The sequence below is a fragment of the Populus nigra genome, chromosome 10 (assembly GCF_951802175.1).
Source record: "Populus nigra chromosome 10, ddPopNigr1.1, whole genome shotgun sequence".
Taxonomy (NCBI): Eukaryota; Viridiplantae; Streptophyta; class Magnoliopsida; order Malpighiales; family Salicaceae; genus Populus; species Populus nigra.
The window spans coordinates 3,217,327-3,236,134 of record NC_084861.1 but is presented as its reverse complement, the minus strand read 5'-3'; the positions used below and the strand labels follow the sequence as shown (position 1 = coordinate 3,236,134).

General features: G+C 32.9%; 1 protein-coding gene and 1 pseudogene across 1 annotated transcript; both read left to right on the top strand.

Annotated features, from left to right (window-relative positions):
- Positions 1-2,473: 2,473 nt before the first annotated feature.
- LOC133705367 (polygalacturonase 1 beta-like protein 3) lies at positions 2,474-5,172 on the top strand. The gene is made up of 2 exons (XM_062130511.1): positions 2,474-3,010; positions 3,162-5,172. Exons 1-2 carry the CDS (start codon positions 2,951-2,953, stop codon positions 5,001-5,003), a joined length of 1,902 nt encoding a protein of 633 aa, XP_061986495.1. The 5' UTR covers positions 2,474-2,950; the 3' UTR covers positions 5,004-5,172.
- An 8,876-nt stretch (positions 5,173-14,048) lies between these two features.
- Positions 14,049-18,462, top strand: LOC133705195 (uncharacterized; annotated as a pseudogene).
- The last annotated feature ends 346 nt before the right edge of the window (positions 18,463-18,808 follow it).

The following is an 18,808-nucleotide window of genomic DNA, read 5'->3' as shown; positions in this document are numbered from 1 at the left end:
TATTAGATTCTTTAAAAGCAAGTAATGCATTGCTGGTATAATAGCAGTTATTACCTTGATCTTTAGAATGAATTATGACATCATTTTTTAAATCCACAAGTGAAGCTAATGACAGTTGGGGCCTTGTGTCTACCAATGCTGATTGTCATGTGCTACCAATAGCTACCCGTTACTTTCGTGCCTTCAACTAATTCCATCATTCTAGGTAACCATGCAATTTGAAACAGGTGTCTCGTATATGCTTTATATTTTCATGATGAGAACAATTGTTGCCTTCACTCTCCACTTGTCCTTTAGTTTTAGCTAAATTATATATGTACATCCTCTTGATAAAAATGTCTCGTATTTAGCCTTCTAGAGTGCTTGTTGTCATTTCCCTCCTCTAAAAACCATGGGTGCAATAATAGGATTCCTATTATTTATGAGCATATTTGTATGTCTGATGTCTTCTCTTTGAACATAGGTAAGCCTATTCAACTATTGGAAATGGGTTCAATTAAAGTAGATCACTCCTTATCTTACCGAACATGTCATCTAGTCCATCCAAAACAGTATAAACCCGATCATCTTGAAGGAAATCATTATACTTTTGTATATCAATAACACATTACATAAGATTTGGTTTACAAAAATCAATTTCCTTCCATAAGCCTTAGAGATAATTGTAGTGTGATTATAAGGATTCTCCTAATTGTTTTATTCATGTTACTTGTCTATTCAAATCATACACCTAAGATGTATCAAATCCATCAAAGTAAGTATTAGTGATTGAATCTCATACTTGTTTAGCAGTTAGGAATCAAATAAAGTTTTTTATAAGAGAGGGATTCGTTGAGTATTTTAATCATCCCTTCACAACAGAGTTTTTTGTTCTCCGTCTTTTAAAGTTGGATCATTCGGTTCTGGTTACGGAAGGTCACCATTTATATATCTGGACTTGTCTTTTTCTAAGATAAACATCTCCATAATTTGGAACCATAAAGCATAATTGGTGACATCAAGTTTAATATCAATCTATACAACTATAGTGTCATAGATTACTGCTAGGGACTGGGCCTGGTTCTGAGTTACAACATGATCCATTCTTGTTGTGCGATTGTCAAGAATTGCAGCTGTATTCGATTGCTCTTGTTCAATCAAGTCAGTTGATGTTAGTGCATCCATTGCCTTAGTTTTTTTAAGGTTATTAGTAGTTATTCAAGAAGCAAAGAATAGATCTCTACTCTAATACCATGTTAAATCAGAGAGAAATTCTTGTATAAAATGTGATTATATCACTTCTCTTTTCTGTTACAAAGTAGTGTTTTATATATACAAGCAACCATTCCTAAGATAACTATGTCAAGAAAGTAAATCTAATCCCATAAATTTCAGGATGTATACAATCACGAGATAATAAAATTTCTTCCTAATATTTTGATTCTGCAGCTCACACTAAGAGGAACCATGATATTTTTGTCGTAAATTTTGAAATATCAAGATGTATATAATCACGAGATAATAAAATTCATTACTAATATTTTGATTCAGCAGCTGATACTAAGAGGAACCATGATATTTTTGTCATAAATTTTGATAATAGAGTTAATTTGGTCATATTTCATACATCGAGAACCAAACTTAAAATAGTTTTGTTTAAGAACCCGACTGAGATTCACAAAACAGCCAAAGAACAAATACGTTTCTTGCCTTGGCTAAAATCATCATTGATGTTTGGTGATCATTTAGATGCGCTGATATTAAAAATAAATTTTAAAAATATTATTTTAATATATTTATAAATAAAAGATATTTTTAAGAACAATCTTAACTACAGTAACGAAAGGCACTAAATGATAAACATGGTAGGTGATCAATCATGAAACCAGTCTTCTCAAAACTCTCAATAGAATTACATACGATGCCATTATCACGAGCTTTGTCAAGGCCCTTCAGGACAGAGCTGGAGATGGTTGCTATTTTCTCACAATGCTGAATGGAAAATCGAGTCACGGAAAGATTCTATAAACTCCAAAACTAGTAACATGGTAAAACAAAATCATGAGCGGCTAACGCGTGAAAGAGAGAGTGACATCTCTCCAGTCACGAGGAGACACGTATCCATCAGAAATCGCGTACATGCCTCCATCCCAATTTTCAAGCTGCCTTTCACTAAAAGAGTCAAAGCTCCCTTGACTCTTGCCCCTTAATCTAACACTTAAACACTTCTCTGCTCGTGTTGGACAAATTAATTTATTTTTTTTAATTATTTGAAATGTGGGGCCTATCAATGACATCAAGGGTTTTTGGTATTATCTCTTCGAGAAGAGAATATAAATTGGTTGATCCATTGTGCCCACTAGAAATCCAATTCTAGGAAAAATAATGCCATACAACCTTATACGCGCAGTGGTATTTTTAGAGCTTCTGTGGGTTCTGTACAGCTGCATTAGGGCCTATAAATTCCCCCATTATTCACTCCCCTTCCCACAGCCCATCTCCCTTCTCTTCCTCTTCTTTGACTTTGTTTTCTCGAATATCCCTAGGGGCCTTTACAGCTGAGATAATGCACAAGTAATCTAGTTTACTGTCGATGTAATTTTCCCTCTCGTGTGTGTGTGATTTTTTGTTGGGTTGTGGCCTAATGGGTAGGCTTTGAAACCCGAGTTGCTGGCAGTATGATTAATTGTCTTTTCGACTATGCACTTGAGAGTTAAGACTTGTAACTCAGCCGACCGGAGTCTTGACTCCTTGAGTGTCAATGCTCAGGAACCAGGAACCACAAACCCAGAGACAAACTTTTAAAATTAAAAATATATATATTGTTTAATTGTTACCCCCATTAAATAGTACACTCTCTCTCTCTCTCCCCCCCCCCTCCCTCTGTAAAGTTTAGGGTCCTTTTATATATATTTCATCAATTCACAACCCTACAAACCCACCAACATTCTCACTCCTCTCTCTTAAAAAAATGCATATTCTTCACCCCATTACCCTTCTTCTCTCCCTTTCCTTCGTCTCATTGCTCAATGTAAGTAAGCCTATCCTCTACGCCCGCGTCCTCCTGACTGCTGCTTACAGTCTTGTTCTCTCTTGTCTGTTTTATGTTTTTGATGCGTGATTCTCATAAAAATTATTGGTTAAAACTTGCTGTTTATTTCTCAAATCACAATGCATTGCAGGTGAATTATGCAGCAGTTGGCAGTGGAGATTCGCCAAACGGTGAGAGCCCATTTACGCCCAAGGCATCTCTAGTTCGGTACTGGAACAAGGAGATCCACACGGTTTTACCAAAATCTGGTTTTTTCATCTCCAAAGCCTCCCCATTGAGCCCTGTCGATTTGGCAACATTTGCTAAACTTGCCTCCCAAAATGCTCTCTCCGCTCAACTCCCAGCCTTTTGTTCCTCTGCCAAACTCTTCTGCTTCCCTGATTTGTCTCCCAGTCTTGAAAAGCATGACCATGACTCCCATTTCGCTATCTATAACAACAAGAATTTCAGCAATTACGGCACTGATCGAGCCGGTGGAGCGGACTCTTTCAAGAACTATTCCGATGGTGACAATATCCCGGTCGACTCGTTCCGCCGGTACGGCCGCGACGCCGCCGGTCACGGCGAGTCGTTTTCCAGCTATGCCCCTGACTCCAACGTTGTTGACCAGAGCTTTAACACCTATGGCGCTGGTGCGACTGGTGGCGCTGGAGAGTTCAAGGGGTACAATGTGGAGGTAAACAACCCAAATCTTCGCTTTGTTTCCTATTCTGATAGTGCTAATGGGAAGGGCCAGAAGTTCTCGACTTACACAGAGAATGCGAATGCTGGACCGGGTCAAGCTTTCACCAGTTATGGGAAGAACGGGAATGGAGCTCCCAATGAGTTCTCTGGTTATGGGACGAGCTCGAATGTGGTTGGTTCAGATTTCACCAACTATGGTGAGACTGCCAATGGGGCTAATGATACTTTCAAGTCTTACGGAGTTGATGGGAATGTTCCACAGAATAATTTCGTGAACTATGGCGATGGTGGGAATGCTGGTGTTGATAGCTTCGCCACTTACAGGGAAAAATCAAATGTTGGGGATGATTCCTTTCAATCTTATGCCAAGAATTCGAATGCAGAGAAAGCCAATTTCGCCAATTATGGAAAGTCCTTCAATGAAGGGACTGATAAGTTCTCTGGCTATGGGAATGGAGCAATGGGGCAGCAGATTGGGTTCAAGATCTACGGAGTAAACACCACTTTCAAAGACTATGCCAATAAGAAGGGTGTCACTTTTGCTGGGTACACTAGCGCAAGCACTGCCGATGCTTCAATGAAGGTAACCAGTGACAGTGTGGTAAAAAACAATAAGTGGATAGAGCCCGGAAAATTCTTCCGGGAGTCGATGTTGAAGAAGGGAAGTGTGATGCCAATGCCGGACATTCGAGACAAAATGCCCAAAAGATCCTTTCTGCCTCGCTCCATCATCTCCAAACTACCCTTTTCCACCTCCAAAATTTATCAGCTAAAGGAGATTTTTCATGCTGGTGATAATTCAAGCATGGAGAGGATCATTTTGGATGCTCTTGCAGAGTGTGAGAGATCACCCAGCCCTGGCGAGACCAAGCGCTGTGTGGGCTCGGCCGAGGACATGATCGATTTTGCAACCTCTGTGTTAGGCCGCAACGTGGCTGTCCGTACGACGGATAACGTGAATGGGTCGAAGAAAAACATCATGATTGGATCGATCAAAGGGATCAACGGTGGGAGAGTGACCAGGTCAGTCTCTTGTCACCAGAGCCTCTATCCTTACCTGCTCTATTACTGCCACTCTGTTCCCAAAGTTCGGGTCTACGAAGCCGATCTTTTGGATCCAAATAGCAAGGCCACGATAAATCATGGTGTTGCCATCTGCCACTTGGATACATCTTCCTGGAGCCCCACCCATGGAGCCTTTTTGGCCCTGGGTTCGGGTCCGGGCCGGATTGAGGTCTGTCACTGGATTTTTGAGAATGATATGACATGGACCATTGCCGAAGCTTAATTTAATTAATTAAGTAAATGTTTTTTTTTCTCTCTAATTTGGGTTGGAACCGTTTGCTAAGATAACTTAGCTGCTGGCTCCACCCTAAAAGTTGGTCGAATTGGTCTATTTATTTCTTATGGCTTACTTCTTTTTATCTTTATGAGTGAAATTATTACTATGTTTTGCAGTTTTTTTGGAAGATGTTTATTATTATTATTGTCAATTATACATTAAATGTACCATTGACAATGAGTTTATCATTAAATCTTGCACTAAATGTTTAATTTCTTACTCATATCCCTTGCAATTTATCCCACTCCTAAAAATATCCTTTGTTTTTGTGTTTTTTAATACATGGCTAATAATAAATGAAATATCTATGAAAATAGACCATGCTTTTTCTATAACAATTATGGTATAATCTATATTTTTATTAAAAAAAAAACATCAATTACTCCATAACCTTCTTCTTAAATGCTATGATCATGTTTGTTTTTACGTTTTAATAATGTGTTTTAAAAAATTTAAAATTTTTTTATTTTTTTTTACTTCACACTAATTTTTTTTATATTTTTAGATTATTTTGATGTGATGATATCAAAAATAATTTTTAAAAATTAAAAAATATTATTTTAATATATTTCTAAGTAAAAAAAAAAACATCAATACCCTTACACCTAATAAATTCTTTATCCAACCCTAACAACTCCAACAACTTGTAACAGGTTTTGATTATTAATTTTTGTATAATTGTCATGTATGACAATGGAAAAACACTTTCAAAATTAAGTGCTTCATTACATATTTATATAATTTTTTAATTAAAAGTGGTTACCAAACTATATATCCACATATTTAATCCCTAGAAGTACAGGACAAAAGCTTTAAAGCCTAACTATGTAGCAGTTAGCAAGCAATATGTGTATCCACATATTTATTGGATAATGCGGCAAAATGTGGCTTCAGGAAAAAAGATGAGGTGGTCCTTGGACCATCCAATTTGTGGTAACATTATTCAGCCCGGACAAACATCTTTCGGCACTATTGCATTTTTTTATTTAAAATTATATTGAAATAATTTTTTTATTTTTAAAATTTTATTTTTATACTACCATATCAAAATAATTTAAAAATATCTAAAAATTAATTTAAAATCAAAAACAATCTTGAAATGTAAAAAGAAACTGTATGCTATAAATGCGAAGGCGCATTATAAATGGTCTACAGCGAGCAATGGACGCGCAGATTTTTGACGGATTTTACTGGTAATTGTTGGGTGCACAAACTTTCATGACATAACTGTGTTATTTAATAAAATAATACAATCAATCACTCACAGGATAGGCATGTGGATTCAGAACAGCTCAGTATTTGTGGTTGGCCATAGCACCTAAATTCAGCCGAGATAAGATAATTTTAAGTTTAATTAATATAATAAATGTCGGCACTGTATTTATCAAAGCTATAAAACTACCCGGTCCATTCGAGTCAAGGCTAGTGTCACTGTTCGGAAAAGTTAACCCCTCAAATTAATTTCTTAATAGATAGGTTAAATGACGAAGTTTTGTAAAGAATCATTCAAAACAAGAATCAACGGTTTATTGACCAGCTTTTAATCTACGTTACAAGTTAATTCATATTTTTTTAATTCACATTAAATTTTTTTTTAAGTTTAATTCATATTTTTTTTTTAATTTCTAGATTATAAAAGCTAAAAATATCAACATGGTTATGTTGATATTGAAATTAATTAGAATTTGATTAACTTACTGGAACTTGAAGGCTAATGATATCGGCATAAATTATGTTGATATCAGTATTATATGGTGTTATGATTTTATTTTTTTTTGGATTATAGAAGCTAAAAATATCAATGGGGTTATATTGATATTAGTATTTTCAACTTTATATTTTTGAGAAATTAAATGTATGTTAAGAAGATTTGATTAAAGGAGGAATTTACATAATGAAAAGGTAAGGAATTGTATTTTAATTATTAAGATTCATATTTGTATAATTTTAAATTTTTATGTTTAATTTACAAGTAAGACAAGAATATAAATTTTTAGTTGGAGATATGCCTATTCTTTAATGTTTTAATCTTGAATGGATATTATAATTACTTTGAAGTTTTTCTTATATTATGAATAAATATCCACATGATTGTGTTGTGGTTTGCTTTTAACATATAAATATAAAAAAGGGAAATAGAATTGGAAAAAAGAAGTATTATGACTTGTGTTAATGTTGTGATGATATTAATTTAGGGTGATCAGATTGAGTTTGAGAAATGATTTTCTTGAAATATATAGGATTAGTTGATAACTAGGGATGTTATAAATATAGAAGAAATTTTGTTAAAAATTTAATAGAATAAAAAATAAAAATTAATTGGCTTTTAATTAAAACCAAATCGCTTGAAAAAAAAATTTGAAGATAAAATTAAAAAAATATAAAAATTTTACATAATTCATCCATAATAATATGAGATAAAGTCTTGCAAGCTCACGTGTTTTAGAATGATAGTTAATTTGACATGCAGTATTTGAATTAAAAAATCTCAATTTACTACCAAATTTATGACCCTATCAACAATTAAGTACTGCTAAGTCTTCCAAAGAATTTAACATAGAAAAACAGACGTGTTTAAGAGAAATTAGCATTATTAAATTAATCACCCAACAAATTGGACAAAATTGACATGACCTTCTAACCAAATTGAAAAAAGAAAAGAAAAAAAATCATTAAATAATTGAGCTTCGGTGCGTGACAACTAAGATAAAATTCCCGCCATAGATCGTTTGGTGGGGGAGTAGAGACGCGGTGAAGAAATGGGATGATGCCTTCCCGAGATAGTGCCATCCTTGTTCTCGCTCTTCTTTGCCATTAATGCCTCTTGCTAGCTCGGAGTCCAACCTTCCTATTGCTACTTCTCTTCGCAAACTTTGACCAAAATTATTCAGAAACATTATTGCTATCATTTAATATTTAGGAGCTGCAGTTTCATATTCAATTACTGAGAGGACTGAGATAAAATAACATAATCCAATTGTATAATCCTGGAGGCTGAACATATATTTTACTATCTCTGCTTGTAAAATAAATCAATTGAGCACTGCAAGGTACGCTCTCGAAGCTGATTTGCGCATGCGTATATTCAACCACTGCGCTCCATGTCCATGTCCGGAGGTAGTAGCTCCATCTCTGGCGCGCGCAAGATCTTCTAATAAGATAAAAACTTTGACCTTCTGGTGGCATGACTAGCTATTTGTTGACTCTTGTTTTGTTGTTATGGAGATTTATTTTTATCAAAGAAATTATATATATAGGCTTTTCAACCAAGTTTTTTTGTATAAAAAATTTAAAGTGTAAAACAAAAAACTTATATATAAATATAAGTAAATAAATCAAGAATTATATATGTTAATATATGAAGAAAAAAAATAATTAATGATAAATGAAGACAAAAATGAAAAAATTAATAAACATATATAGATAAAGATATTTGATTCCGCAACACGTGCTTTTGACCTGGCTTTGTTAAATGACTTTGTTTACCAAAATCAGATTTCTATTTAACCAAATGATAATATTAATAGACACAAATGAAATTAATTGAATCAAATAAAAATGATATTTTGTAAGGTTATGTATATTAAAAATATTATAAAAAATAACCATTTTCTATTCATATAAAACATAAAAATAAAAAAATTACAGATGAATTAGAATAATTAAATGCATACAAAATAATTAAAAAATAACCGCTATTTAAAAAAATCTAAATAAACAAAATAAAGTGAGAAGAGTTATTAAGTTAAATCTAAATTAAGAACTTATTTTGAAAAAAGACATAAAAAATATAAAAAAGAAAAAGATTGTGCACTGTTGGGCTAGGAAAGCCAGGCCAATGCACTTGGACCCCTATATTTTTTTGTTGGCAGATAGGGTGGACGACATGTCATTTATCCCAATTTTTTTTAAAAAAATATTCAGATGAAGTGTCGTCTGGTTGTGCTTAGATTCCAACCATTGTAATGGTTGAAAAATCAGGGCTGAAATTTTTTTGATCTAAAAATTCATTTTAACCCAATACACTTAAAAAACACTCTAGAAACCTTGTTAAATTAATCTATGGCCTCAAAAAACCCCAAACCCGAAATCAACCATAAACCAAAAATCTTCCCTGATTCGAATATGTTTTTCTAGGTACTTTCATTGTAAAACAACACCTAAATGAGACTCTCCTCATCATATGAAACCATTTGACATGAAAATCGACTGTTTTGGTAGCTGAAATCGACGTCACCGTTATTTTTCTTTCTCTACTACTAAAACTCAATGACTTTCTCTCTTCCTTTTCAAACTAGAAAAAAAAAAGAAAATAAAGTTCTTGATCAAAATTGATTTTTCTAAAACTTCAAAAATTAGAGGAACTAATTCTTATAAATAGTAAAGAATAAGGACGAAGGTGAACATTTTGCAAAAAAAAGTTTCTAAAACACCACTTATCTTCCTCGCGTTATCAATTTAGTCCTTTATCTTTTAATTTTATCCTTTGTTAAAAAATTTTAGCCAAATTAGCCTCCAATCAAGCCCTTATTAATACTAATATCAACATAACCCTGTTGATATTTTTAGCTTCCATAATCTAGAAGAAATCATAATATCATATAATGCTGATATCAATATAATTCATGTTGATATCATTAGCCTTCAAGTTCTGGTAGGCTAATTAAGTTCTATTATAAATTTCCTTTATATTCCTTTCTTTTCTAAAATGATTGGAAACAATTATAATTCACACACACACCATGACTTTCATAAAACATACCCAACTTATTTTCATTTTTTATTTTTAATAATAGAAAATAAATTAAGGTGAAATCATATATATTTAACGTGTTAATGTTAAATCTCTCGTGACTTGAAATCTGACCAGAACAATAACTCTTGTTATAAACCAAATATTACATTATCACATTCCATGTCGGATCTTGAACCCATATAACACTACTCAATCATTTACATATAATTATTATATTTTGATGCTAAACATACATATAACAATTATTACTTCATTTTCCATGTTATGAACCAATTCAACAAACCGTTACATAGGATCTCAAGAATCGTTTCTTATTTTCAACACATCCATCTCATTATAATTATTCATTACGTATATATTTAACACATTAACACCAAATCAAATAAAAATTACCTATTTTATTTTAATGGCCTTTAGGCCGAGACTTAATATATATATATATATATATATATAACATAAGTTCTTTGTTGTTTTTTCCTTTAAATTTTGTATAAATTCATAACTATAAGGATCAGCAAGATCTCACATATCCTATAAATAACCAATTTGAAAAAAATATTCCTCCCCTTCTTTGGTAACTCTAGGCCGGCACCAACACTAAGAAAAAAAGGGTAATTATTTTTCTTAATTGCTTCAATTCTCACTTGTCTCAACATTTATTTATGCTTATCAACATGATTTCAATTTAAATTAAATAATTGAAGCAATAATTTCTCAAATCACTAATTCTCTCCATGAAACAATCATGCTTAACTACTAAACACACCCAATTTAAATCAATCGATTCAAAAACAAGGGTTATTACCATATAATATGAAGGATTCAAGAAGAAAAATGAGAATAAATGCTTGATTTCTTCTCTCTTTCTTTTTCCCCTTCACTTTCCCCTAATTTTCCTTCTTCTCGTAAGCTTTAAACTCTCTAAATTAGTGTAAATAATCTTCGTAGGTCTTCCAACAATCCCCCCTATCAATCCTTTATTCAAGAACTTTTGTGTGATTTATGAGAACTTTTTTTTGCATGAGATAATTGAGTTTTTCTCTCCCTCACTTTATCTAAGTGGCCTTTTATATGGTGTAGGAGATATACACAATTATCATAATACCCTTTAAAAAAAAATTGGTTGTTTTTTGTTCTATCGGGTACCCTTTATTTGGTCTGTTTTTTATTACTATCTATAACCGAATTAACACTTAAATTTAATTATAAACAACACTCCTATATTTATTTATTTTTCTATCTCTATTTTTATTTATTTAATTAATTTTAGTATCCGTACAAATAGTGTTTTGCATTGAGATAGATTTTACAATTACAATTATAATTTTTTTATATAAATTATAGTATTTTTAAGAAAAGTTTTTAGTATAATTCATATAAAATTGTTGTATATATTAATTATTTATTTATTTTTAAAATGCATAATTAAAATAAAAGCACAAATAGTACCGTTACGCATCACAGAAATACATGCAGCGCAATTGAGAATGTTTAAATAAAATTTATGTTACGAACACAAGTAATATTCAACGTCCCGAGGTCGATGCAGCAAAACTGACTTCCATCCCGACGCTCAATGCCACGTGTATAGGTAAGAGAACTGAAATCATCCAGAATGGCTTTTGGGATTCGGTTTTTAAAATATTTTTTATTTAAAAATATATTAAAATAATTTAATTAAAAAAAAAATATTAAAATTTATTTTTAACATCAATATATCGTATCAAACATATTAAAAAATTTAAAATACATAATAAAAATTAAATGTTTTTAAAAAAATATTAGCAAAACAATAAATCAACCACGCAAAAAAATGTTTTGAAGTAACAATAAATCTCTTTTAATTGAATACTTTTACAGAACGGTGTCCAACTCAAGGGAAAACGACGTTCGAGGAGATGAAAAATTGCAATATCACATGCGAACAGTATTAATCTTTTCTATTGACCTCCTCGCTGAATTTAGATGTTGATCCTTTCCGGCCTCCTGGCTTCAGCCCTTTGCTCTCCTGGTTCAACAAAAACAAATACCCCGTTTTCGGATTTTTTTTAACTCGATTGAAGCTAAACCTGTTCTAAATTCGAACAGGTCAGCATAATAAAAAATTTACTTAGTTTTAATAAAAATAGTTTTTTTTTTTTGGGTAGCGGGATATTTTCCGGCCTTTTCCAGATTAGAAGACTAATCCCTATTGTGCCATTATCAGACACCTAGTAGGTTCCACAACCAATAAAAATTCAATTCGTGTTCGGTTCACGAGAAGAACCAGCTCCTTACCGCTAGAACCTGCCTTTATTGGTTAATAAAAAGTGTGATTGGTATTCGGTAGCTTTTATGTTAATGATTCGACAAAAAAAATTTTATAAATAATAATTTTAGTTGAGATTGTTTTGATATTTATATATATTTGGTTAAAATTATTGATGAAATTGAAATTGAATAAAAAGTAATTTAATGTGTTTGACTAAGAATGCTTTTTAAATTAAGGTTTAAAATAACTAAAAAAGATGTATATATCAATATATATAAATTTAACTACGGCTGAAATATAATTTTTAATTTAAATATTATAAATTTAACTACGGCTGAAATATATAATACTTTATATAAAATATTTTTTATTATTTCGTTAAATTATTTGTAATTTCATTACATACAAAATTTATCCAATAAAAACTATAGTTTTAATAGTTTTTTAAATATACAACTAAAATATCATTTATTTTTTTGCAAAGTGAATAGTGTATTCACCATTTATTTTTTTGCAAAGTGAATAGTGTATTCACCTTTTAAGTGTGGATATGAAAAGAAAAGGAAGTAGCTTGAAACTGCTTTTAGTTACCTGTCTTATTTTAAACGTAAATTTCACAATCAATAAATTATATTTAGTAATTAATAGAATAATTTATTTCTGTTTCAAAAGCAGAACTAGCTACAAAAATAAAAACTCTCTGAAAATAGTTTACATGATAATCTGGATTTTTCAAACTTGTTACACTGTTACTGGACTTATTCCTTTAAAAACATTTCTTAACTTTTTTTTTTTTTCCTGGCTAATTTTTTTCCAGAGACAAACGTGATGGCTGCACATGGACATATCTTTTTCCTTTGGCGGGCTGGATAGAGGATTGACTTAATGGAGCCCATTTTCAATGGGCCACTGACATCTCCAACTAGAAACCCTAACTCATGAATCCCAAAAAACTTGCTGAATCCTTTAACCTTTCCACAATCCCATCGAGGTGAAAATGGAGATGTCTTGTTTGTGGACGAGACGCCTGCTGTTAGGAACCAACTCTGTGCTTCTTGTGACGCATCATCCTCCATTGGCCTCCTCATTTACTGCTACTCTTTCAATTCAAACACCGCCACTCATCTCCCTATCCTCTTCCAACTGTCGCTCCTTTTCCAGCACCACCTGCACCGCATGTTCACCTCCACTCCATCCTCACAATTGCTCTGACTTCGGCAAGCTTATATGCCCGCAACCATGCGTTTTAAATTCAGTTTACCATCCCCTCTGCTTAGTGTTAGTGTTGTTTGTAAATAACTAAAGAAGAAAAATATATTTATCCCACGTTAGAAAAAAAACAATTTCTTTTAATGTTTATAAATATAGATTTTTATTATATAGTAAATTAAATAAAAATCATGATAAAAATATTCTTCTAGTTGGCATTTCTAAAACTATTATATGAATATTTATAATAATCAAAGATGGCACTTGGCACTGCACTTATAACATGAATCTTAATTTATTAGTAAAATGAATTTATTTTTGAATTAATTTTTGTAATTAATTTTAATATATATGACTGTATAAAATTAAATAATAGCTATTTAGTTTAATTTAAAGTATAACTATTTCATTAATAATCATATAATTTCATCAACAATCATAACAAAAAAAACAAAATATTTCATTGTTATGTTTCAAAACTATTAAAATCTGTTACTACATAGAAAGTAAAACATAACAAAAAAAACATATTTTCATTTTATTTGTCTTATTTTTTTATTTTTTTTAGAGATTTAGAGGACTTAGTTGTATTTTAAAGGTATTGTTTTCACGTGAGACAAATAAATACCTTTAAAAACAATATTTTTATACCTTTAAACTACCTTGATATTTATTTCATCCTAAAATATTATTCCGGTGTATAATTTTATGGGGGTGAGGGTAGGGAGTGGTGGCGTGGGATACTGCTGCTGCCATTCCACTTGGAAGCTCAAAGATGGTCCTTAAAGGAATGACATGCATTGAACTTGAAGTATGCATTCCAACTCGTTTAATTTAATTTATTTCAATGATTGTAAAATTCTATGCAGTTTTATTTCTCATGAAGCTGCTGGTTAAGGCACTTTTTTCCCTTTATTAGTGAATTTGGGCTTTCTAGAGCTTAGTTGCTTAATAAAAACTTAATTAACCAACGATAGATTGCTCTCCGTGATGGCTAATCGCTCTAAATAATGTGACTGGAGCTGTTTGAATTTATTTTGTTTCTTCCTTTCATTCTCTATGACAATTTGAGGGTTAGCAGCCAGCACTAGTTGCTTCACTTTCCTATAGGAGAGGAAGGTGCGAATATTAAAGCTTTCAGATTTTCTGGAAATCAAGGATTTCTTATTTGTTATGGTGGGATATGCTCCAACAGAAATGGGTTCAATCTTATGGATTCAGACCTGGTCTGGCCAAAGCACACGACACTGCTTTGCGCTTACAATACAACAGCCAATTACCAAACACTACTCTTCCTCAGGTGCTTTCATCTTACAGTTTAGCATAGACAACGCAGTAGCTAAAGCACAACATAAGGCAACAGTAGAGACCCTTAATAAGCACATTAATGTTGACAATGATTTGGAATGTTTAGAGCAGTTTGTTGACTCTCTATTTGTTTCACTGCTGAGCTTCTTGTCCTGATTTGGGAAAATGCCTAGTCTTATAAATTCTATATTTGTTAACCTTTTGTAGGTTTCAAGTTTGAACAAAGATTTTGTGAAAATGTTAGGCCACCATAACAAATTCAAGGCATTATCTTTAGAAAATATTCTTACAGCATCTGATGGAACTAGGAAGGTATCCATAATCTAAAGCGACTGTATTCATTCTCTCTTTGTTAGAATCTGTTTAATTTGTCTTTCTACCTCTTTATCCTACTTTTATGTCGCTTATTTTATGGTTTGAAAACTTAAATTAGCAGGTATGCTTTAGACAGTTGTCCTGCTATGAGAATCTTCTCTTGATTTTGAAACTCAAGGGGAATTACAGATTTTATTCAGGTTGGATGATGGATTGGTAATAGAAACTGTTGTTATACCTTGCAATAGGGGTAGGACAACGGTTTGTGTTCCAGGTCAAGTGGATTGTGCCATGAATTGTCAGTTCTGCTACACACGCAGGCAAGTTAATATCTTCCTTATTGGGACTTTGTGTTAAAAGAATTCACGTTCGTCACTAATAGTATGCATTTTCATGTTACATGAATCTGATTTTTCAGGATGGGTGAAGAGACATCTGTCCACAGCTGGGACAGCACAGCGGGCTGTTTTTGCACATCTCCTCACAAAATGAAGTTTGTGAAAGCTTTTCCTCATAGTTTTGACAAGATTAGATCTCAATTGAGTGTTACTATGCTGAATCTAGTGTTATGGATCCAACATATTGCTGTTTTTTTTAGAATATTTATTTTCTAATAAAGAAATTATTTCATGACTGCATCCCATCACCACCTCATTTTCTTAAGTAAAATTGGTAGCATAACTGAGCACCTGTGCAGACCTGTCTTCCACCTATTTTATTTTCATTTTAAATGGATACATTTGATTTAAGAAAAAGAAGATCGTAGTCTTGTACAAGCATGTTAATCATGGATTCTTTGGGTTCTTTGAATTGGTATTTTCTCATTCTAGGGTTTCCAGAATTTCTCCCAAGCTCATTGGTAAGCTCCCCTCAGAGCAAGCACCTGAAGCACAATATCTCAAATCTAGGTATGTCATGACTGAGAATAGCCATTATTTTTATCTGTCAGTTATAACAATTTACCAAAACATCATATGTCACTTATTTGAGTTTTCCAAGCAATTGTAAATCTCAAATGATATATGACTCTGTTCTATCAAAATACTTCATGGAAACCAGTCCACTGCTCTTGGTATGTCTTCTGGTTCTTAAAATGCTGATTGTCGAGGCAACAAATGTTGTCTACTTTTGTATTATAAGGCAACTGCTGACCAGAAGTTGAAAGTAATCTATTCCTCCAAGAATAGACTCTTGAATCTTCAAACTTGTCAAGAATTTTTTGCTAATTATTGGCATAAAAACTTGTACTTCCAGGGAATGGGAGAGCCACTTGAAAATATTGACAGTGTTATTAAAGCTGCAAACATTATGGTGCACGACCAGGGCCTTCACTTTAGTCCACGCAAGGTCACTGTTTCTACTAGTGGGCTTGTCCCACAGTTGAAACATTTCCTCCATGAATCCAACTGTGCTTTAGCTGTTAGTTTGAATGCTACCACTGATGAGGTACATTTCATTCCGTTATGTCTTAATTTACTGGAGAAACACGTTGATGTGAGTGACCTTCTCTTTCATAATAAGCTATGCAGATCAGAAACTGGATCGTGCCGATTAATCGGAAGTATAATTTAAGGTTGCTTCTCCAAACGCTTCGAGAGGAACTTCGCTTAAAGAATATCTACAAAGTTCTATTTGAGTATGTGATGCTTGAAGGAGGAAATGACAGGTTAGATAGGCCTCTTTTCTTTTGCATTTTGTTTCATGGGATATTATTGTTTTGCTTTCTTTCTTTTGTATTTTGTTCCATAATTCATGGGTTTTGCATGCAACGTTATAAGGAACTGATTTTAACTAAAAGTATAAACATATTTATTTACAAAAACTGTTTTAGCTAAAATAAATTACACAGCTAGATCTCAAAACATAAATAAATAAAAGCAAATATATAACAAGGCGCCCTTGTAAAACCAAAGATGGACATATGCACTTGTCAGGCAGTGAAACTCTTCAGACAGTGAGTGGTTAGCTAGGTTGCCTCTGCTAGGGTGTCACGATATGAGAGACAAATCCATATGTTGCCCAGGTTTGTTACCTTCAACTGGATAGGGCATAACATCTTCAAACTGTGTGCGCATAAGCTAACACAAAGGTTTGTTTGCTAAGATGTTCTGACTTTATATTAGCTCAGATAACCTGATACAGCTTCTATAAACATACATCCTTTACAATAGTAATGTTGAAATATGACCGAGGGTTAAGAAAATCATTTACTGAATCAGACAAATGATTACTGTAAATCATTTATGTTGCATGTTCCATTATTTACAGTAGAGTCCAAAATCAATTGTTATGACCAAAGGCAACACAAAACACCGTCTGTGTTCAATGAAGCTCATTGAACCAAAACATGTGAGTTTCAGGAAGTTGGGCAGTAGCTGAATAATCAGATTCTAAGAAGCTGGAGTACAGCTGAGGTTGAAACATGAAGTAAAGAATTTTTAATTTAGAGTAATGCCTTTTCCAATTAAGTGGTATTTTGTAGGGCATTTGACATCTCTGAAAATTGGATGTCTGTTGTACCTTTCATCGGTTAACAATATGTATGCAATCCAGTTAAGAGTACAATTAGATGGAAACATACCTCCCTGGTTTGCTGTGTGAGAAAATCCTCCCTAGAGATTGGAAAAGAACTCAGCACTGAAGGCTAGTTTTGTTGGTTTGGATGTCATGAAGAAATCACTGGCTTTTGGAAAATTGCTCAGGTAAACATTGTGGGCAAAGTCGCCAACATTTCAAACCTCTTCAGCTCAGTTTAGTGTAACAAAAATGCTAAAACATTAACAAAAATGCTCACTACTGACCTCATTGGCTTGAAAATGGGTCTTTCTATTTTTCTTGAAAAAGTTAAGCTTTGTGCCTTGGTAGTACTTCCCTGTTTGCTTAGCCTTCATGCTATTTTAATTCAAAAACAGCTTATTGGGTTAATAATCCAACTTATTTATGTGTTCGAAATTGTTGTATTGTAGTGACTACAACGGCAATTGTTTGTTTTCAGTGCTGATGATGCAAAGAGACTTGTTGATATTGTTCAAGGCATTCCATGCAAGATCAATCTCATCCAATTTAATCCTCACTGTGGATCCCAGTTTAGACCAACCAGTGCAGAAAACATGATTGAGTTTCGAAACATTTTGGCAGGAGCCAAGTGTTGTTTTCTTGCGATACAGTAGAGGTGATGATCAGATGGCTGCTTGTGGTCAGCTTGGCAAACCTGGAGCAATCCAGACTCCCTCACTTCGTGTCCCAGAGCAATTTCAAATGGCTGTAAATGCTTAGGTGCGCTTTTGTCTTGCATTGAAGATGAAGTAGAATTCTCATCTTAAAATTTATAATTATCCAGGAGGAGGTGGGGAAATTGTTTTTGCAGCAGCCACCCCTGAAACCATGGCAACCTGAATTGCCATAAACATCGCTCGCGCCGAGTGGAAAATGAAATTTAGGCAGTGTATGGTTGTTGTTTGAGGACAAAAAAGATTAAGACAAGTGAGATAGAAAGGATATATTTCTTACTTCTTCTTTTTTTTTGAAATGAAAGAAATTTAATATAAAAAATATTTTAATGACAATTATTTTATGTTTGCATCTTAATTTCTCTAACCAAAATATATTTTTATTTTTTATATATTTGTTCTTTCTATTTTATGTTATCTACTTCGTTATGTGTATTAACTGATTGGCTCAACATAGAACTGAGAACAAAACAAGAGGAACCACGTGACAGATCCGACGGCTTAGGATCACAATAATTAGGATACGTATTAACAAGTGTTTAAAAAAGGATTAGGTGAAAAAAGATTAGGTACGCAAATTTGGCCACCAAATTGCTTTATAGAAGAAAGAAGAGATATATCAAAAGTATAATGCTTGATATATGCTGCGCCACAAAAATGTTGCGTGAGGAATTGAATGCTT